Here is a 22902-nt window from a genome sequence, read left to right as displayed (position 1 = left end):
GGCTGCCTGTGTCCACTCACGGTGCACATCAACCAGGCAGCCTTGCTCCTGCACAGTGTGCTTTTGTTGCTCTGTGTGACAGCTGAGTGCAAAAACTCCTCTCTGAGGGGCCATCCTGGGGGGGTCTTGGCCATAGTGTCTCTTCTCAGTGTCAGGTGGAATTCTTACTTCTTTTTAGACAGACGAATGGCACGTTTACATACTTGCATTACTTCCCACCATCCCCATCCTGTTCCAGCAGGGAGCACAAGTGGCCAGCACAACGCTTGTCAGCATGGCAGTCAATAGGCAGGGCAGATTCTAGAAGATATTTGGCAGTCTGAAGAGTCTGGATGTTTACCCACATCTGTGCATCTTGAGAGATCCTTCACCTCACAAGGAAACTCATGAGATCTTACCTGCTTTGCTAGTTGACATACCTGAGCTGTTGCTTCCAGCCAACATGGTTGGGCTGACAGAGGATCTCCCCAGCCTGCTGGTCACCACCGGCGGGCCTGGCGTTCCGTCCCATTCCTGAGCTTTCCCTGGCTCCCTGGAGGAAGCTGTCCCATGATGGCCTCCCCTCTCTTTGTTTTCCAGCTTTGGTAGTGGTTCAGTGCTGTGACTTCTGATTTTCAGCTCATCTAGTGGTTCTACAAAACACACAAGTGCACATTTCGTTATAGAATATCTGCTAATTACCCCACATCATGTGACAATCTTTTGCTCAGTATTCCACATATACCAGCCATAAATCTTTTAAGGATAATTTATATCATGATCTGACCACCTATGCCTAAACCCCAGAGCTTATGTCGGTTTCGATACACTTTTTACTTACTAAAAGCACACACAATACAGCAGATGGATAAAAAGCAACTTTTCTATTACAACACTTATACATTAGGAAAATAGTTGTGAAAATTACACTTTTATTAACAACTTATGGAAATACTTGAGTTCTTTTCAGCTCTCATTTCATGGGAAACAAGTTCTTTTTCAGGCACTTTGTAAGGAAGCTCTCTCCCAAGGCAGGGTTGGGCAAGCAGCATATCTGTACTTCTCATAAGCTCCAATAATAAGCACACAATCCAAAACACTGTTCAGCATTAATATTTTGGATGTGGCCACCACCACAGCCCGGGGAATAAAATTTGATTTGGTTGGAAAATCCCTGAAGTCAGAAAAAGACTTTCTGCTTGCAATGCCATGAGTCAATACAAGGGGGAGAAATCCAGGGAACGAGTGAATGATTTTTCCAGTGCAGCAGTGATGCCTGCATTCTTCACGACTGGTGATTTTCAGGTTTTTTTCTTGAGACCCTCATTTCTTTTCTTGCAGGTTTGAGCAATGCATGGAGGAGCAATTCCTTCCTGACCATCTTTTCCATCTCTAGCTGTGCAAAACTCACATTAAAAACTAGATACAGAAGAAATATTAGACTGCTTTTAGTTGTAACAGCTAAGTACTGTGTTAGTCAAGTATTCAAAGACTGTTGAACTGTTTGCCTATTTTTAGCAAAAAAAAAAAAAAAATCCCTCTGAGTTTGCAATGTTACACCTCATATTTAAGCCCAAAGACATTGTTAGGTGATATTCTCACCTCTAGTCATCCAGGGTGATAAATCAAACCCCTGACGTACCTTAATTTCTATGTGAATCCACAGCCTTGGAATTCGTATTTGACAAGGATGGGCAATCTTTCCTTGAGCCCTATCTCAAAATCTTTTTGTGGCTACAAGGACCATTCCAAGGTTTGTGAGAGCCAAGCACAGGAGAAGGCCTAGAGCTGTTCATAGGTAGGAGATTCCAGCAGCTCCCCAGGGGACCTGTGAGGAACTCCCAGGGAGGCCACGGCAAAACGTGTCTCAGCAGCCACTTCCTCTCCCAGTTATCCCCACAGCCAGGACCTGGGACTACCCAAAAGGAATTACCACTCAGGTGACACAGTCCCAGAAAAAGAACCAGATTCAAACCACCTGTGTGTGGCTCCAAGCCCCCCGCACTGTTTACCCTCCTCCAGCAGGCAGTGCAGGATGTAGTATGAGGCATCTCTGTGGCATGGTGGAGAGCCCACCTCTGCACCGCAGCAACAAAACCTCGTGGTGTTTTGAGTTCTTTGACATACCAGCCTGCAGATGAACCTGAGAAGCAACACCACAGTCAGCCTGAAGGTTCCTCAACGAAGTGTCATATAGGAAATATGTAAAAATATCTAACTGGGTACACAGTGCAATATGTAATCATGAGTGTACTTGAGGAATTACTGCCAGTTAAGAGTAAAAATTAATGTTAAGGATATCACACCACAACCTTCAGGAGCTTTTTTTAATTACTTACAGTAGTAATACCCTGTGAGAAAATGCTAAAACAACCTCAGACTAGCAACTCGTGTAAGCAGGACTCTAACGTTCCATGTGACAAAGACCTTCAAAACCCAAACCTCTTCCTTGAACTTTTAGGTCACTTACCTACTTTAACACATGCAAAAAGGCACTGTAATGAAACCCCAAACTGTCTGTCCTGGTTGGTAACCCCTCCAGGCTACAGGGCTGAGCAGCATCTAACATGAGAGCTGCCCTTCGGGGACCTTGGCCACGCGACGCTGTGACACCGCCCTGGCTGAGACTGCACAGAGACACTTGCAGAGACAGAGCCCAGCAGGGAGGTGCAGAGCCCACGCTGCAACCAGGCTGGAACTGCTTCAGCTATCAGCAAAAATTCTAGTTTTCTGAGCACTGATCTATCAAAAATAATGACGTACTTTTCCATACAACACATAGGTGCAAATATGTCTGAAATCTTTCTTTACAGCAGAAACATTCACTTCTTCACAATACCACTTATCTGGGAAATGGAAAGATAGGAACAAAGTTTCAAAATTCTTTGGAAATGGACCCAATCCCCTTTCCTGCCAAGACAGGATGCTGCCTAGATTGCGGCTCTTCCTTTCCAGCAAAATGAAGGGAAGGCCAAAAGAATAGAATATGTTTTAAAAAAGACAGAATCTGGCCCTGCAAGTGCCCCACCAACTAAATGCTTTAATTCACTGTGTGATTGGGCGGGTGCTGGAAATGCTGCGATCACCTTAGAGAGAACCTTCTCTGCCTGTGCCTCATGGACACCCCTCTAAGAGCAGCCCTGGGAATCCCAGAGCTGTGCAGTCAGCCTGGAGCTGCACTGGGAACACTTTGGCTGAGTGTGGAGCTGAGGATTTACTCTCTTCAGTTCACAGAGCAGCGTTTGTACTTGTTGCCTGATAAAAATGATTTGTGCATTCTTAGTTTCATTATCAGCTGAATCAAAGCACAGCAGCTCTCCACAACCAGCTGGAAACTATGGAAATATTCAGACTAAATAATGATTTGGCTTATAGTCTACTTCTTTATAAGGTGGAGAAAATCAGTTTTCAGCTGGCTGTCTAGACTTTGCAAATTTACATTCCACTACCCTTTCTTGGGGATTTGAAGTTCTCTGTTTATCTGAAAAGTAATATATCCTAAAAATGAAAAGCAGATTGGATCAGATTATAATGTCATGCAGCCCATAACAGAGCCTGAATCATTATTATTTGGTGATCGCTATCACTAACATTGATACACAGTCAGAAAAACAACACGTCAGTGTTTTAGCTAGTTGTCTCTAATATTACTTTTCTACTCACTTGCAAATACATAAAAAAAAAAAAAGAAGGAAAAAATGTAATGCCTCAGTTCTCCTCAAATATTTCAGGACGAGTTTAGTATAATTTCAAATTCTTCAATAAATGTGAAGTTTTCATACTGAAATTCATATAAAAGATCAATCCCTGTGCTAGTTTTTACATGATTGAACGAGAACCTCAGTTCTAACATGCCCGTGACACCTCCAGAAGTGAAGAGCTCTCCCCTCGCAGGTCATGGCTCATTACTGGGATCTTCTGGTGATGGTCCCAGTCACTTGGGTGTTTCCATCCTGGCAACTGCTCCCTGCTGCAAACGCAACTCCATGGAGCAAGCAATGGCACAAATTACTGCGTGTCCCAAAAGCTCTGTGTCCACTGCTCCACGTTTTGGCTGCTGCAGCCAGGCAGAGAGCAGAACCATCAGGCAGCTGCTGGCTGTGTTCACCTGTGGGGTGGTGACATTGTCACCAACTGAAAATCAAACCAGCATATTTTAAACAGGGCAACACTACAGAAAAGCTACTGCAGGATTTCAGTGGCCACTTTATCCACACTGATTCCATGCTGAAAGCTTGAATGCTAACCAGCCATACACACCTTCTGCTGAAAGGTAACAGTGGCTGTTGCACAGCTTTTTTTTTGGTAATTTTTTATTCAAGAAGTGCAGAAACACAGGTGGGATGTAAGTTACCTCCTACTATTATAAATCTTAATTTGGAATTAGGAGATATCGAGGCTCAGCATTACGCTGGGAGCTCACTCCATCATATGATAGCCACAGGCAGATCTTTTCACAGTCAAGTGCTGTATTTTGAAAGCTGAAATTATTATGGAAAGCATCTTTATTGTTCAATAATTCGTCAGCCAAAATAGTACATTAAAATGTAAATTCCAAGAAACAATTCGCCACCTTAAATATTTATGGATACAGTTGGTTGAACTGCCATAAAGGCATTCAAATGCTTCAAGCACTTCCAGGTGTCATTGTATTTCAATATTCAAAGATACACATTTTTCCAACTTATTTCACCAGAATCTCAGGCTTCCCCATTTCAAGAATGAGATGCTGGCTAAAATCTCTTAGAGAGAACATATTTTCTAAATAATTGACATGTCCAATTTCCCCTAATAGCTGCATGCTAGGTGAGGCTGGCACGCGAGCTGTGCTACTGGAGGCACGTAAACTCTACAGAAAGTGAGAAACAAGCAGTGTAGGTCAGCTGTGAGGGGGGCCAGAGCAACCTGAAAACCACAGCTATGGAAAACATCGCACCTGAAGAGCCATCACTACACGAACACAGACTCTGGGGCCCGTCTGCCACTCTGCTCCTCAGAACAAATGAATTTCAGGTCCTGGTGGCTCCTTAGTGTAATGCTGAGGGATAAACAGCAGAACCTTCCTTGCAGCTTGGGGTTTGGAGGGAAGGAGGGAAGAAAAGCTGTTCTCTCAAGGAACTTAAAGTGAGGCTTGCTCTCTGCCATCTCTCGCAGCTGCCAGCTGGAATGTATAAGCTAATCAGCCATGCATTATTCATTTACTCCTTTTTCTCTGTGTTTGTTATAAGCCTAAATAAATAATCCATCACTCTGGGCAGCACTCGGGAGGTCGCCGGTACTGCTCGTGGGGTCTGAACATCAGCACCAGCACAGGGGTGTAAAGCAAAGGGGGTGACCTGAGACGGGGTTTGAGCGTGGCTCGGAGCTCCTGATCTCCTCCAGCCTGTCCACCCATTGGACCTCACCCTGCAGGGCCACCAGGCAGGCAGGGCCCTGGCCAAGGGCACACAGAGCACCCCGCACACTGACCACTTCCATGGGTGTAGAGCAGGGTGTAAGCCCTTCAGGGAATCCCCGAGTTTCTCCCTTCTGCACACCAGGGATTTCTATTTATTTTATTATATGTTTAAAAATTAGAGCTGCCTTTCAACAGCTTTCTTGATGTGTGACTCTGATCTGCACAGCTGTAAATTTATCCCAAGCTCTCCCAAGGCAAACTAATAGGCTCTTCATGCCACACACAAGAAACACGGATAATGCTTGGTGCTTAAGCCATTTTTCCCCCCAAAAATAGGAGTACATTATACTGTCAGTGAAAGCCATTTCCTCATCGTTATTAACCATGATGGTTTGTCTATTCTGACTTCATCTGCTTGCTAATTAAGCAGAAGTTTGCTTTGCATATCAATTTTTAATACCCCTTTTTTACAGTTAAGTGAGAGTTGCAGCAGCCAGCTTGTTCAATTAAAAGCAGCTCTGACCTAGTTCCATGCAAAATCAATAGAAAGCCTGAAAGAGTCTCGCAAACCATCTAGCACTTAAGGAGACATGGTTGAGACACCTCTCAGTGTTTACTGAGCACATGTTCCTGGGAGCAGTGCAGGGTTTGGTTTATATGGTGAAATCTAGTGGAGACCACATCTGCCTCCTGCAGCCCTGCAAAGACCAGCAAAGACCAGGGGACTGCTGGAGAAATGTGCTTGGGTGGTTTTCTGTGGCTATCCCAAAGCTGCTACATGGGCAACCCTGGCTACGACAACAAGACAGGAAAAGAAAAATCCCACACTGCCATTAACTGAAGACTAACAAAAGAAGGGATGGAGTTATACCAGCAGATCATCCAAGGTTTAAAAATAAAACTATTAAACAAAAATGATGTGTTATAATCTGGGTGAAAAAAAAAATAGAATTCTTTAACTTTCAATAAACTTCAGCTGCCATTATCAGTCACTTAATATTGATGTCTGATGTCCTAGAGTAAGAGGGAAAATCCTCTTGTATATTGACCACTTACTGAAATAAAAGCAAATCCATTTTGGTCTCACATGAGGAGAGTCGTTTGATCCAAGATGATTATATTTTGGCATCTATTATAGACACAATGACAATATAATATGTCCTGTTTCAAAAAAGGCTATTGTTATTTCCTAATGTTTTCTTCCAATACCATGCTTGACTTTTCAAGTGTGCCAGTTGTGTTGCAGATCACCCCACAGCCTGAGCCTTGGACTCGAAAGGCCATGTCTGGAAGATATGCATTTTACAGCTGGATTACCAAAGCACATAAAAATCAACATCCCAGGACTCTCACCAGGACATCACACAGCATGCATGGAAAGGATGTTCTTTTGGCACTCTATTAATAGGTTTGCTATTCACCTTGGACCAGCCACAATCACATAATTAAGCAGAACACTCTAGTCTCCAATATTCAATGCATATTTTCCTTCTGTTTTCCTTTCAGAGCTTCCGATACTGGGAATTGGTGACTTGCACTTGGGAGAACCTCAACAGAAGCCTCTGTGATCCCCAGGGCCTTCCCGGGCAAAAACCTAAGTACAGCAAGTGACAGGGAATTCTGCCACTGACTGCCAGCAACAGAGCAAGGGATTTCCTTCCTGCACTAGTTATTTGGAGCTAGCCAGCTACACCAGTTCCTATGAATATATATGACATATATACTGCCACCCCCACTCTAAACTCAACACAGATCAAAGAAAACACTGGTAGGTGAAATGAGGATTGGACTGTGGACATTCAGGACTGGCTGCCCAACCGTTATGAGCATTCGATTTGAAGAGAAGATGGTGCCTACTCCTACTTAATTTGCTCTCCTTCCCAACCCCATTCACTTCTCTGCAGCTCACTCTGTTGGTCAGGTTCTTAAATATACAGCCTTCATGTCTGGATGAGGAAACTATGGTTTGATGGGCACTGCACATGTCCTAGCACAGTATGGCAAGAAATCAGATGGCAAGAGTGAGCCAAAAAAAAAGCTAAAATATACAGACACTTCAAGAAAGATGTTTCTGTAAAAAGTTCATGACCTCAAGTTTCAAAGCTTCACTTCAAAAATATCAATCTTTCATAGAAGTGCTGACTCTATTAAACTTGTCAACATTGTTTTGGTCAAGCCTTCTGCTGAAAAACAACAGCCTCTGAACTTTATCAGCAGTTTGAATGCAGGGGTTTTGCACTCTGTGACCATTTCCATTTCTTCTAAAGAGTATGCCCTCCCCCAGACTGAGCAGGAAACAAAAGCCAACTGGGAGCTGGAAAAATGCACAGATAGTGATGGACACTGGCTCTGAAGGCTGGGGACAGAAACCCCCATGTTCCTATTTTCACATAAAAAAAAATGTTAGAAAGTCATAGTGAAAATGAATTCTTGCCTGGTTATTTTGTCTGTATTTTACCTGTCCTTATGAAAAATATTTTTATTAATGCTTTTCTCTTTGTTGACTCCATTAATGAATGAGGAAATTTGACTTTCATTATAAGAAGCGTCCCATTTGCACAGCTCTCTTCCTACCACAATATGTTAGCAGTAAAAGGGAATCCTGAATTGTCTTAACACTGGTCCTACCTGGAATTTGCTCAGTCTCAAAAGCCAGGCACGGAACAGGGCTTCCCATGCAGCATCTGCGACCAGCCTACCTCTGAGTACCCCTTTGCTAATTCAATAGAAATTATGCAAAAATTGCCTGAGCAGGAAAACAGCGATAGATTTCCTAGAAGAAGGTACTTTCTGAGTTATGAATTTAAGTCACACACAAAAATAATTTCCATCTCCAGCAAAATTAAACACGCAGCTTTTCTTTTTCAGATGGGTACTTAGAAGAACAATAGCTCTCCTTACTCATTGTTAAATGCCAGATAAAGTGCTAATTGCATGTTACTGTTTTAACAAAAAAGTAATTATTAGGGATGGATAATTCTGTTCAGAGGAGTAAAAGTAACCTTCACATCACATCGAATGTTAATGAATCTAATTTTTTAATATGCGTTATTATCCTGACAATTATTTCCTCAATGCTCCTGTACTTCTCACCTTACCTATACTGAGTGTGTTTGTACACCCCAGCAGTTTCATGGTTCAATATTTGAATCCATGCTGCAGCTATAACCCAAATAAAGCTATTTCTCACTCTTTGATTTCTCTTGTTACTGATAAAACTCCCGGAAGGTCCAGAGAAAGCTGAAGGAGAAGTATATCCACCTTTTTTCTCAGTTAAGAGTTTAAAATTTTTTATCAGAATGTTACAGGTAGGTAAGATAACTTGCTGACAAAAATGTGTACCCTACCACCATTTTTCCTTAGTCTTCGTCTTGTTCACTTCTATATTCCAGATACCTGAAGTGGCTCAATTTGCAGAGTGGTTTTGCAAAGAACAACAGCCTAAGACAAGGAGAGGACCCCTCCTGCCAGAGCTTATGATAGGATCACATGAACTACATCCTATACTTCAAGGACCTTTGGATTGGGTCTTTAATGATAGGGTTTAAGAACTAAGCTCCCTCTGCCAGGAATCAAATCAGACATACTAGAAAAAAAGTACTGCAGGATTTCAGAAGTGGAGGAAATCTTGTTCTTTCCATTATTGCCTCAAAAGTTCCCACCATCTTCTCTTAAAATAGCAGAGCTTCTATAGCTGTAGAATAGCTACTGTGTTGCTCTAAGTACAGATAAGGCATTTAATTAAACTCTGTCTTGTGTAAAGATGCAATGACAGCAGCTCAAGAGATCAGGAAACCAGGTTTCAGATCATAAGCTGGCATGCAAAAGGCTTTAATTTAACAATGGTCTCCAGCAGCTCTGCTAGCTATGATGTAGATATCCCAGTTTCTGGGGGAAAAAAAACCAAACCAAACCAAAACAAAACCACCACCACATTTTTGCTTGCAAAACTGTTTTTTCACTGATGAAAAATCCTGGGGAAACTGCTATGTTCTGCTCTCTTTGAAACTTGCACAGTATTTCACCCTCCTAAAGCTCACGGTCCTTGGCTTGGTGGTTTGGGGGCCTTGGGTTACTTTTCCTAAACAAAACTGTGATCTCCTTCCCCGTGACTTGTTTAAGCAGGCAGACTGAAGTGCTCTGCCTATGTGCCTACCCGGGGAACACGTCACAGCACTTTATGCATATCATGCTTCTCAAACCAAACACGACAAACGTGGGCCTTCCCACCAGAGGCCTCTGGTTCTACCCCTAGGATTTAACAAACAAAGGTGCACCTGAATCCTAATGCAAAAAAAAAAATCTGATTCTTAAAAGAAACACAAGTCAGGGCTCAGCTATAAAGGCAAATTTAGGAAGACCAAGCAGCTGCCTAGAACCAGGAGCCCTGTACTGCCAAAGCCAAAGGCAGGAGCCCAGCTGGTCCCACCCAAAAGCCACCATTCCAGCTAGCCAGCCATGGCCACCCACCAAAAGAGGCATGGCAAAACCCAGCCACTGGTTTGATCCACACTCTCATGAACTTGTTTTCTCCTTTCCATAAAGCCAACACACACAGGTATCTTTGTCACACCTGAACTGCAATCCCTGGTCACAACTGCTCACTCTCCAACTGCTGCAACACAGGGTACTGGGTTACTGGTTAGTGAGGTACTCTGCAAAAGTCCCATGAACCCAAACTGATGCCAGATATTTCCTCCAGCAAGAGGAAGAGGCTCCATATTATTTCCAAATAAATCCTCACCAACTGACACCAGGTTAGAGATAATCAGACAATCCCCAAACCAATCTGTGGGGTGTAAACTCATCTCTGTTTGGCCCAACCATGCACTGCTCCAGAGGACAGAACTGAAACGTGGCTCCCCATCAAAGCCAGCAGCCCCAGGAAGGAGGACATGACTGGCTGAGAGCACAGGGTGGGGACAGCCACCCACCACGAGTGCCAAGCTGATGTCCATGGGCACGTCCCCTTGACCCTCTGCAACTCCAGCCAGGCTGGACTCATTCCATCCGGCTGCACCAGCTTCCCCAGCAGAGGCTACGTCCATAAAACTGAACTAATCCTTCCAATCAAAGTACTTGATTCCTATCTGCTTTTCTTTCTTTCCATTATTTCTTTCACAAAAGGAGGACCCTGATACCCCAACACTGATATCACCTTCCCTAAAAATGCAGGGAGAAATTTTAAGAAACTGTATCCATGAGTTTCACTGAAGGTAATACATGCTTGTGGCAAACATCACCAGATGAAGCATTTCTTACTATTATTACTGAGCACCCATAAATTGGTTGTAAATTGTGTGGTCCTGTTGGAAAGAAGGAGACAATAAACTCTGCAATTCCCCATCCTGCTGTGTGACTACACTGTTTTGAACACAAGCTGTTCTAGTCACCAAGGACACATTTATTTCCTCGAAGCCAGAGACACAGATGGTGTAAACTGGAGTAGCTCTCCTAGTTTCAAACAAGAAGCAGTGATTTATAAGTGCTGAGGATTTGGCCTAAAGGTCAAGATACTTCTCTTGCTTAGAAAGCTCTATTCAGCAGAAAAAGAAAAAAAAAAAATCAATGGCACTTAAAACTCAGAACCTATTATCATTATCCAGGTCCTTAAGTGCAGCACATGTTACTTTGCTTATTCACAATACAGTGAAGTAGATGCTGGTAAGTGAATCTAAGCCTTTTTTTTTTCCACCCTTGTTTCTTTCCTCCCTTTGTTTTTTTTTAACAACTTCTAGACAAGTCAAATCTTCCTGTATGTTAAACCTAGAGAGAACATGACTTTTTCCAGTCCTTCACCTGAAACCATCTTTTACTTGAAATCTAACAAGAAGAGAATAGCTTTCTCTTGACTATTTTTTCTTTCTTACCTATTACAAGTTTATTTCTCCTTCATTAAAAAAAATGTTGATTAAATTGCTAACCAGAAATTCTATCAAACAGTCAAGTGGTATAAACAGAAGGAATAAAAAAAAAATTCTGTCTACATAATCAGAAACAGCAGCTGTTTCCAGAAAAACCCGAGCAATTATTTATGAAATTATGTCTTCTTCTGTATACCGTCACAATCCCAGGAGCTCCCGATTTTCTGATGAGCCTAAATTGCTGAATTAGAAGAGGAGACAATGTCATGGTACCAATTAGTAAAACCACTGTATATCATCTCAAAACGTGTGTTTTCTGTTTTAATAACTGCATGTAACAAAGAGGTTCTTTCAGCTTAAAGGTGGAAGGGACATCCCACCCAGCAGTGCCTTGAAACGCCCTTCAGGCACACGTGAGGGGGGCAAACGACCGCGCGTGGGCTCGAGGAAGGAACGGGCACCTGCTGATGTATCCCCTGGGAACAGGCTGTCCTGGGGCCCGGGACTGGCAGAGCTCGGGGCAGGCAGTGCCAGGGGGGACGGTGCTGGCGTGGCTTTGCAGGGACGTGTGGCCAGGGAGGGGGCAGCTGCCCCCGCGCTGCCCCGCGCCCTTCCACACGCTCCTTCCCGCTGGAGTAAAGCCAGCCGAAACGCCGCCTCCCTGCCGCCGTGGCAGGGTGCTTCCTTCCAGTTATTTGCTGTGCTTGCTGAGTGGGGAACACGTCAGCTTCAACAAGCAAGAGGCTCCAGCTGGCCAGGCTGGCTGGTCTGGATCACAATATTTAGTCCTGCGCTCATCTCTTTTTGCCAGGGATCTGAGTATTAGTAGTGAAGGACAACAACAGGTATGGCTGAAGGCCACTCAACTGCAAAATGAATCTTGTTTTTCCCCAAAGCTTGGTTTCTGAAGGATGCTGACGACATCTGGTCATCCCTGTCAATCATTTGCAGTTGTGCCTCACAACATCTCACATGCAGCCCAATGGGCACATCCCTCAGTGAAGGGCAGAGCTCAAGGGACCTCACTGACACCCAGCAGACCAGGCAGCCCATGACCTTTGTGTATGCAGGTGCACACAGCTCTTGCCCTGAACATGCACTCACAGATGAGCACCTCGAGAAAGTAACTCTGGTGCCACTGCTCCTTTGTTTGCTTCTATTTCAATAGATAGTAATGGGCAGGCAAGGAGAGAGCCCTCCTCAGGCTTCAACTAAACACAGTTACCTGTGGAAAGACCATAACCCTTCCAGTAGTGAACAAGTGTCATTCTCTTCAAAGCTGGTTTTCTCTCACCCTCTGTTCCTTTTCTTCCAGCACTTCCCTCTGTTCCCTCCTCTTAAGCCTTTTCTTTCAGATCTACTTTCAGGACTGTCAAATGAGACGTGACTGCTGTGATCACCTCGTGTAACATCACACATAACACGGGTCATCAGACTAGAAGAGCTAACTGCTAGTGAAACTGCTGCTTCACCTGTGACAGGGAAACCAACACACCTCTGGCTCCAAGGTCAGGAGTACCTTTACTTAGGCAGTATTTCTTCTGCAAAGCTGTATCTCTCAGTAGGCTAAACATCACTTTCATACTCCCTGCAATCAACTGCTACAATGAAGAAAATGGCTGGAGAATTTATCCCTTTATAGAAAACTACAGAAAATATATTAACCTAGAGGTTAGGAATGATGTAGGCTTCCAGATTTCAGTCTCTGACACTGACTCTCAGCTACACAGTAGTATGCAGAGGACAGCTATAAGAGCTCTTATGGCCAGCCTAGTCTTGCAGGCAGGCTCTTCCTCTGCAGAGCCCCAGCGGCAGCACAGGCATCTAGCCGAGAAGGTAGGCACAGGTCAATCTCAGGGCATACTGAGCCCACCCTCCTTCAGCCAGCATTTTTCACCCTAACTCCATTAAAAATACATAAGCTGACATCCTGCCATCCCTCATTCTCTCATTCCGTGGTTAATGCACAAAGGTGGTGGTTAAACAACCGAACAGACCCACCCAGAGTGAATTTTCACTTGACTCCTACCCCAAACTCTCTTTTCCAACATACTGTTCTATCTAACAGGGAACCCACAGCTGCCTTCTTGCTGCCTGGGAAGATCCAGTATTTAAACAAAAACAAACAAACAAACAAAAAAAGTAAAAAAAGTAAAAACTTCCACTCTAAATCCATGACTGCTTCACAGGAGGGTCTCAGCTGCCTGGAACCAGCATGAGGTCCTTTTCAGCAAGTCAAGTCACTTCTGCACTCCTTTTCTCCCCATACTATTGACAGCTTATAATAAAATGGTTCAGATTCCTAATGGGTACCAGCCAGGAACAGGAAATGTCAATATTTATCCCAGTTTTCTATCACTTTAATTGCATTTTCAAAGTAGCAGGTTTACAAACTTGTTCCGTAGGTGTGGCCAGAAGCTGAAGGGTGAAACTCTCTCTAGGCAAAGGCTGAAGCAGCTACGAAGCCGTGCAGAGCTGCAGATACTTTCTTTTTGGTGTCTTCCACCCATTTTTTTTTTTTTTATTTTTGATTTGGCCTTCTAATTTCTTTTCCTTTGTTCTTTCCTCCCCACCTCCATAATTGTGCTGTAATGCATATTTAGGATGCTAAGAGCACACAAGAGGATTTTTTGAAGAACACAGCACAGTAAATGAGCTGTTTATAAAATTCAGATACACACATCACAGCTGCAGCCAGTGGGTGCTGAGTGAATTCAGCAATGTCTGGGGCTTCAGCAGAAGCTCATAGCCTCAGAAAACGTGGCCCTGAGGTGACAGTCTCTTTAGTATCACTGATTTAACCCAATTTTCCACTAACGCAATTCCAGTGAACTCTAGAGGAATAAAATAGAGGGGGGTAAAAAAGCAAAAATGGCTGAGGAGTGAAGAATACAGAAAGGTTATGAGGGCAGCTTTGCTTGTACATGAAAGCTGGTGAGTGGAAATAAGGTTTGTGCAGCCCCCCCTCTTCAAAAAGAACCCCACTCAAATATGGCACATATTAGAAGCCAGCAAATACATCCCGAGTTTAGAATGCCGAATTTCCACAAAGTTGGTTGCAGTAATAACAATAAAGGAGAGAATTTTCTCCATAACTGCTGTAATATTTTCCAACTACACTCAGTTGAATATAAAATTTTGTATTGTGCTATTTTTCTTGACTAGCATATGGCAGTGAGAGCTTCAGACTAGTCACAGAGGGCTGAGTCTTGGGGATTCAATGAGAAAGTCGCTCAGAATAATTTTATATTTTAGAATCAAATATTGTTTGTTTCCTGTCATGACTTCATGAATCATATAACTTCCTTCTCTTTTTTTAGTGTTTATTATCCTCTAGATTCTGGAAACGTTTCTGTTTGCCAAGAGCAAATGGCACAGAAGTGACAATTATCAAACCATGGCAGCCCCAGTTAGTCCTATGCTATACATTTCTTCTCCTGTAGCTTAAAAACTAATAATCCAGAAATTCATGAGTGCTGTAGGCTTCCAGTGTGATTTGCAGCAGCAAGATTTCTTTACCACATCATATGATTAGTCCAGTCTACACTGTCTACATGTATAATTTTCATGTGTACATGTGACAGACTGAATCTGGTCAGACTCTACAGTCAAGCCCCACAATTTGCATTTTTTATGGTGGATCATTTTAACAAAGCACTGTGAGACAGAAAATACTAGACCTGTATGTGTTTCCCATAAGTATTAGAGTGTCTCCTACCTCTGTGATATCTGAACACAAACCTGGGTCATAATCCCACAGGCTTAAGTCATACTGTAAATACCAGACAAATTACTATCGGATTAGCTGGGCAGTCTGTTCATTTACTCAATACAGCTGCACTCCAGAGTCTTTTCACCACTGCTGTCCATTTAGAACATGGATGCTTTGTCCTTAAAGTAAACAAACACAGTTTCTATTTCGTGTCTCTCATCTTACCATTTGTGACCAATAAGGACCACATTTCTACTTCCTCAGGAGCAAGCAGAGTGCTCCTGGAGAAGCCAAGAAGAAAGCTGCTCTTGGTACTCATCTGCATGGCAACATTTATTTTAAATCTGTAAATGAAAAGTCCCCTGAAAGGGCTGCATTCCATTTTGGTCATATGGAACACAGAGAACATCTTTCTGGAGGTAGGTATGAGACAGCAGCACAGATTTGCTGAAATTTCCCAGGATTTGCCACACTTTCTGCAGGAATTTCTGTTAGCTCCAACCCCAGTACTTCTGTCAACACCAGGAAGCATAAAAGCATCCAACTTCCAAGGATCAATGGATGGATCTGGTGTAGCACAGGGTTTGCAGGGGATTTCTGCTCACATAGGAATAAGAAGCATGTTTAATAACATTCAATATTGTCTGCACTTTGCCAAAATCTTCCTACCACTTCACTGCAATTATTTATAAATGTCATTTCGCATCCCTTGTAATTGTTCCCAATTACAAGAATCATCTTGCCTTTTAGGTACAAACTTGCTTCCATCCAGCACACAAATCCTCCGTTATTGTATTATTATTCCTGTGATCATTTAGTGAAACCTGACTGAATCACAGAACTAAGATGTTCATAAATGATATTTAGGATTGCGGGCCACAAAAATATTAAAGCTGAATAAAGCAAACTGCTGCTGCTGTTCTTAATATCCTGGCAACTCCATCCTCACCTGCACCTTCTGACTGTGCTGGTTTTCAGATCAATTGGCAGTATGGCCTCCCAACCAGGCATACCAGTACAGCTGAAGGGGATGCTCTGTGGCACGGAACAGGAGGAGGTAGTAGGAAGGAAGGGAAGGTTTCAGCCAGTACCTCTGGTTGCCATCATACACACCGTGATCACTGGACAGATTAAGGGTGATCAGTGCATCTTGGCCAAAAAACAACACCTGTTTGGTTATTTTCCAACAACCTGCTTGGACAATTACTGTGTTTTAGGATCCATCAAGAAAAGAGGGATGTGACACAGCGGGAAGATCCCAACTCACAAGGGACCTTTGCAACCGTGGAAAAGTTAATAAAAACTGACTCCTTTTGCAAGACCAAGCCATGAATTATGCCTCTGTAGTGCAGTAAGTGCACCTAAAAATCTTAAAAATATAACAATATGGAGACTGAAGCAATTTTAACAATAATCACTGCTGTTACCAATACAAGAAATTTATCTAAGGAATTCAGACTTCTAAGGGATTTTTGCAAGCATTTGATTTACTAAAATATGGTGAAAGACATTATCATACAAGGAAGAGTGAGGAGAAATTACATCAAGAACTTACTTTCTGCAGGTTCCTTAGATCTTCTGCCACTGGAGGACTTTCTCAGGAGACTTCGTCCCGAGGTGAAGAGGCTGGTTAGTTCCTCCAGAGGACTGGTGGGTGTCCGAGAACGGGAACCACTCTGAGATGACCCGTAGGTACTGACCGAGGCATTTACCATCTTTCCTCCTTCTTGCAATGTATTTCTGGCTGTAGAATGAGGCACTGATGGAGAGCTTCTTGAGAGACTTCCTGAATGTACAGAGTCATAAGGTGGAGGTCTTTTGAGGCTTAAAGGGGTAAGAGACCTACCCATACTGACAGGAGAAGGTGAGGCAGAGTGACTTTTAGGATAACCGTGTGGAGACTGTGTTCTGTATAAGGTAGAAGGATGAGGAGGTGAGGAGGTGTGCCCAGGGGTGCTAGTTCCATGAGATACTGTCTGGTCTTTCTCCAGTTTTTGATGGCCTGGTGTATGAGGTGGCAGTGAAGATGGAGATGCTCCAGCTTGTTGTTTGATGTAAGACACGTTTTCTAAAACAGGAAGCTTTGTGACCTCCAGTGGAGTTAGAGGAGACTCGTCAGAATTCGGGGAACACTGCACTGGTGCTGGTGGAAACACCAGCAGTGGAGGTCTGTGAGAAAGCAGATTTGGAAATGGCGGGGGTATGTCACAAAGCAAGCCCTTGGGAGTAGATGGCACTGAAGACTTGGTGAAATCTAGGTCAGGCACTGTGGGAGTAGCACACTGAGAAGAACAAGTGTGATGGTCATATTCACATTGACATTTTGAATCTTGGCCTACATCATCAAATATAGGGTATTTCATCTCCTCATAGACTGCTTCGCTTTGGTCATCCTCGTCTTTTTTGAAGTCTCTGAGAATATTCCCAACCATTTCGATATAAACAGGCTCCTCTTCCTCTGCATCTGGGGCAGGGCTGCTGACCTGAGACAACGAGGCGTCCCTAGTGAGGGTTGTCTTCATAGGGCCATGCTTTTTGATATAAGTTTCATCAAAAGATGTGCTTAGCTGCGTGTTTGGGTTTCGTTTCGGCTTCGGAGGTGGAATCTTCTTTGTGTACTCATCACTGTGAGGTCTTGGTTTGGCTGACACTGAAAGCAGAACAGAACATAAATTCATCAGAAGCATGGAACACAAGTTGTCAACCACGGGGCCTCTGTTACACTACTCCATAGCTCTGGAGTGGATTGCCTGGGACCGGCCCGTTGCCGGTTTGCTCTAGTATTACTTCAGTCACAGGAAGACTATAAAAATAACACCCCGTTCAAGACACTCCTCATCTGCCCCCAGAACGCTTCGACACTCCAGCATTAAGCAGCTAGCAAAAACCTCCCTTCCTGTGAGACATCTGTTCTCCACCAAACTATTTGGACAGGGGGCTTTCCATTTTTAAAGATTATGCTTTTCAAATACCACTGTGGGATTTTAAAGACCCAAAGAGGTGCCCAAGACAGAAAACTAAGTACCCAAATGAACTCCTTAAGGCTGTGAGAGAACAATTAAGATCCCAGACATTCACATTGGGATGACAGTGATATAACTCTGCAGTGATACAGGGATGAATCAAGACCTTTTTATTTATAGCAGCCCCTTGCATAAAGCACAACAATTCTCTCAACACTGACTGTGAGGAAAACGCTCACACCAATACTGTACAATTTGCTCTTGGGGTAATCCTCATCATTTATCTGGACTCAGGCCTGTGAATTAATGAGACTTCAGTGAAGTCAAGGAGGAACCAAAGTATCTCACAGACTCGGATCCTTCCCAAGCAGGTTACTTCTAGAAACAATAGATCATTTTGGTTTTGAAATTACAAATCAAAACATTGTGATGAAATAAGATTTGAAATGAGAGGCCAAGAGTTTCTTAGAAATTATCCTTTATCAATTAACCAATAACGAAACTCACGGAAATTGCATTGTGCTCCCTTGGCATAAATAGTTACTAAAGCAGCTTGTTAAACATTTGGGTTAATCTGAGGCAGCAGCGTGACCCTGCCCTGCCCGCTGAAGGGCGGGACTTGGGCAGCCTGCAAGGGGCCAGCTCCTGTCTGGGAGGTGATGTGTTACAGCAGCTTACTGGGGTGAGGTGGTCTGTGTCAGAGAAGTGTTCAAACAGTGCTATCCCCTTTGTCACACCGCTGCTCTGGTCTGCTGAAAACCCTCTCTCCATTTCTTACAAGGCATAGCAATGAAGGCAGATGTTAAGCAAGATTCCAGTTTTGTTTGGGAGTAAGGAGCTGTGAACGTGTGTGCACACATATGAAGCAACGAGACCACTCTTTGTCGGCAACGTTTGTTTAAGCTTAAAGTATAACTAAGCTACAACAAAGCAAAAATAAAAATAAATCCTCCCAGAATTAAAAAAAAATTACCCCAACCAACCTCGAAAAATGTTATTACTCTTTTTACGATGGTTCCAATTAACGCGTTCAACTTTGCAGCAGGCTGGGGACGCACAAAAGCTATCTCAGATAAGAGTGTTTGGTAGCTTGATAGTTTTTCACTATGTGGATATATCCTAATGCACTTTAAATTTGACTTTTTAATTAACCCAAATTAATTTTCTTGAATGTATCAGGATAGACTTTTGGGAATGAGATGTAGGCTACCAGAATCATTTGGGCTTTGCACAAAATATTACTCCTGATGCATTTGACAATACTAGCAGATTTTTCTTGCTGTACTTCCAGCTAAATCCCTATTTCCTTTCTGGTTAGCCTGTTACTTGTGCATTACGTTCATATATATTCTGCTGACATAAACTTGATCTCAATCCTCTCTCCACACCTCTGTTAATCTGCTTCATGACCCTGGCAAAAGCTATCTTCTTCAGATTGGTGTCATTAAAAGGAATAGACAGTCGGTGAGACTGGCACAAGCTGCCTGATTGTTTCTGAACACGTCGTCCAGGACCTGAGCTCTACACTGGCTAAAGGACTGCAGACTCTGCTGCACCTGAAAATTGTATATTTTGTCTACAGGGGCTTCTCGCCATGGCCAGCTCCCTGTGCACCATGCTACCATCTGTAACGGGGGAGCAACGTTCCCTGCTCCTCTGTCCTCCTCAGCCCCCAGCTCTCTGTGCTGGCCCCCACACCTCCTGTGCCACCCGTGCCACGCTGAGCGCGTGATCACAGACCTACTCTCCACCTCCCCATCTGCAGAGATGTTAGTGGTGGACAACGAAATCAAAAGATGCTCTTATGCTGAAAGTCATTCAAGATAAGTGTTAACTGATATTTTTACAAAAAATCCAGCTAGAAGTGGTTTAGAGTACTGTGTTTTCAAGCAAACTGCTAGAAATAACGCATATTGCCTCTTCCCTCCTTCCATTTTCACAGTTTTTATACAATCGATGGGGCTCAGCCACATGGTCTAGGCCTGTCCTCTGGTTTGCACAGACAATATTCACAAGTTATTACATTACAGACAAGGAAATGAGAAATGTCATGGAAAAAATGACTGACATTCTGCCATCTAGTCTCGTGAAGTATTTTTGCATGGGTTGAAATTAAGTACTGCAGTGACACGCACAACGTTCTCGTCTGCCACTGCATGATGTGTAGCATTAGCCTAAAACATCTTGCTGACATTATCAACCAAAAGGTCAAATGACCCAGCCTGGACGTATGGTACACAGGGTAAAACGTGACAAGGTAAAAGATTTACTTTCCTTTTTTTTATTAAAAGATTTTTCTTTTCCTCTGTCACAGTTTAGTTTATTAAAACATATATTTCCAGCAAGTGTTAAGTTACCATGATCTTTTCCCTCATAGACAAACCAGACTTTTAAAACTAATATTTAAAACTAAACACTTGAAGTATCTTATAAACCTTATAAAAGTACAGAGGTACCTCCTCCAGTGCCCCAGAGAGCAGGAACACTGGGTGCTATAAGACTTCCTAGAGAAAATACACAAGCAGATGGACAGTGCAAAGAGCAAAGGAATATTTACTGTCACTGGGAACAGAGAAGATGCTCAGAACCTACAGGGAAATGCCCTCAGCTGCAGTGGGCATCCAGGAGGTAAACTGAAACAACTTTAAGAAGGGTATGATACAAGATGCTCATCATGTTTGTCTAACAGAAGTTTCTATTCTGACACACCTCCACAGTGAGGGCTGAACTCCACAGTAAAAGACCATGGATCATGAACCACTGCTCCAGCCCAGAGGAACGGAGACAAACCCTCCAGGAATCCTGCACCTGAAGGGAGCTGTGCAAAGCTAATGAAAGGAGCAGGGAGTATTTGTACAGTTCCTGTGTTACCAACATTTGGCAGGGATAAATATGCATGAATGCAGAAGCCCTGGCAAGATCCCATAGCCAATGAAAGGAGATTATTTGGCAATCTCTGGAGAGGAACAGGCAAGATTGCTGTAAGTACTTGACATTTATCAGGCAGAAAAAGCATTCGGTGCCTGCTGGGAACACACACTCCTATGACAAGCAAACCCTGCTGACACACTGGTGACACACATAGTGCCGTGTTGTCTGCCCTGAACCCGGAGCCATTAAGTGCTTTTCAACACGGATTACTACCTCCCTGGTGCAACTATCACCACTAACTTGCCTGGAGAGTCTGCCACTTGTACAGGGTCCAATCCAAAGCTAAATGTTAGAAATTAAAGTAGAGGACTATTTCTTGCTGGTGCAAGTTCCCCTAAAAAGCCATCTTGAAGTACTACACAAAGCTCTTGTATCACAGACACACATGAGTTACCAGGTCTGCGAGGAGACGATGAGTGGGAGGTAGCTCAGCAGTGGCTCCAGGGTTCTTAGCCCTACCAGGAGCTGTGGCAGTTCACCATGCTCTGCTGCCTGCTCCTTTTTGGCATCAGAACCACCCAAACTACCTCAGCTGACAAACCAGAGGCACAACGAACCTTGCATACAAAACTGAACTTCATAGTGTTCACACGGTTTGGGCCACAACTCTCCGTGTTTAATGGCATCCTACTACCAGCAATTATCTGGCTCTCATAAACTGCAAGTGAAACAAAACACAGAGGCTGTAATAGCTGCAGTTCTCATCTAGAAGAAAGATGCACAGGGCTTAAAATAGCCTTACGGGAGCCCTACTGAATAAGCAGAATATGACATTTTTGAAATGAGATATTTGTAGCGCAAAGGTTATGCATCGCTCTCAGACATGCCTGGATAATCTGCCTTTCATAGTTAATTTTGGAAATACAGAATGCTTCTGGTCAGCTTACCCTTCTGAATTATTTTTTACTCTTTAAACAGAGACTGAAATTGAAAATGTGTTATCAGATTGGTTTTATTATTTGCTCACTGTATAAGAAATGAGTGAAAATGTCTAAAATATATAATGAATTTTGTAATTTTCTGTTGTCCTTTGGGTGTTTACCAGCTTCTGCATTTCAGATTTATTGTGCTATTCACCATAACAAACAGAATAAAAATACATGTAACAGGAAAATTCCTCCCTTTCAATTTCTACAAGAGGCCATAGCTTTCAATTTCTTTCTAAATGAAGGAATGGTTTGGGGACTAAAATTTTTAAACATTCTTAAAAACATTACTTTACATGCAGAAAGAATTCGTCTCACCTTATTTTGAGGGGTACTTCTATGAAGAAAGAGCCTCCAGAAGTGAAAGGAAATTGAATTTCTTTAATTAAACCCTGAATGTACTGGATACTGAAACAAAGATTCAGATTCTGATTTACATGACATAAACCAACAGAGAAAATCCAGCTCTAGGGTAGCCCAGAACCTACGTGTGTGTGTGTGTGTGTGTGTGTAAGAGCAAGACTATGAGTAATCCCACTGGCTTTCCTGAAATGAACAGCTTGTCCAAAGTGGCACATAATCTTAAGTGCATTTGTGCCCAGTGTTCATATTGGGTTGGATTTCATTATCTCTTCAGACGAAGTTTGAATATTCTTAGTGAAACCAAATTTCGAACAGCCCAGTCCTCTGAACTGTGCCAAAGATGAGCCCTCAGGAGACCTGAGTTTAATTCACCTCTTTGTCACAGGCCACAGGGCCCTGCCTGTCATTTTACCCCTTGATGCCACTTTTCACCATCTATCTTTTGCCAGTTTAGGCTCTAAGGTATTTTACACAAGGTTTTTATTTTAATTTAATTGTTTTGTATCAATCCTTGCACAGTGGTTCCCAAGACTGGAAAGCAGCTGTATAACACAAAAGCAAATTTTGATGTATCTGTTACACAGCATTGAACATGTGGCTTTTCTTCTCCATGAATTTTTGGAGGCAAATGCTCCTGTACTGTGACAGCCATAAAACAAAGATGCATCTTAGCAAATGACTGTAGAAATGTCATCACCAGGTTGCAGTAACATCAGAAAATATCTGTTACTACAAAACCATGGCTTTGAAAAGAGCACTGTCCTCA

The 22902-nt window shown here is 43.0% G+C and overlaps 1 protein-coding gene across 1 annotated transcript; it reads right to left on the bottom strand.

The window, feature by feature from the left end:
• Window positions 1-419: 419 nt before the first annotated feature.
• Window positions 420-17603, bottom strand: NYAP2 (neuronal tyrosine-phosphorylated phosphoinositide-3-kinase adaptor 2; the record flags this gene model as incomplete). The annotated part of the gene is made up of 2 exons (XM_008939777.1): window positions 420-632; window positions 16509-17603. Coding segments are annotated over 2 exons (1308 nt in total), but the record flags the coding sequence as incomplete, so codon positions are not given.
• Window positions 17604-22902: the final 5299 nt, after the last annotated feature.

This window comes from Merops nubicus, unplaced genomic scaffold, assembly GCF_000691845.1.
Source record: "Merops nubicus isolate BGI_N331 unplaced genomic scaffold, ASM69184v1 scaffold33074, whole genome shotgun sequence".
NCBI lineage: Eukaryota > Metazoa > Chordata > Aves > Coraciiformes > Meropidae > Merops > Merops nubicus.
Note: the sequence above shows the minus strand (reverse complement) of the source record. Positions and strands in the feature narration are given on the sequence as shown.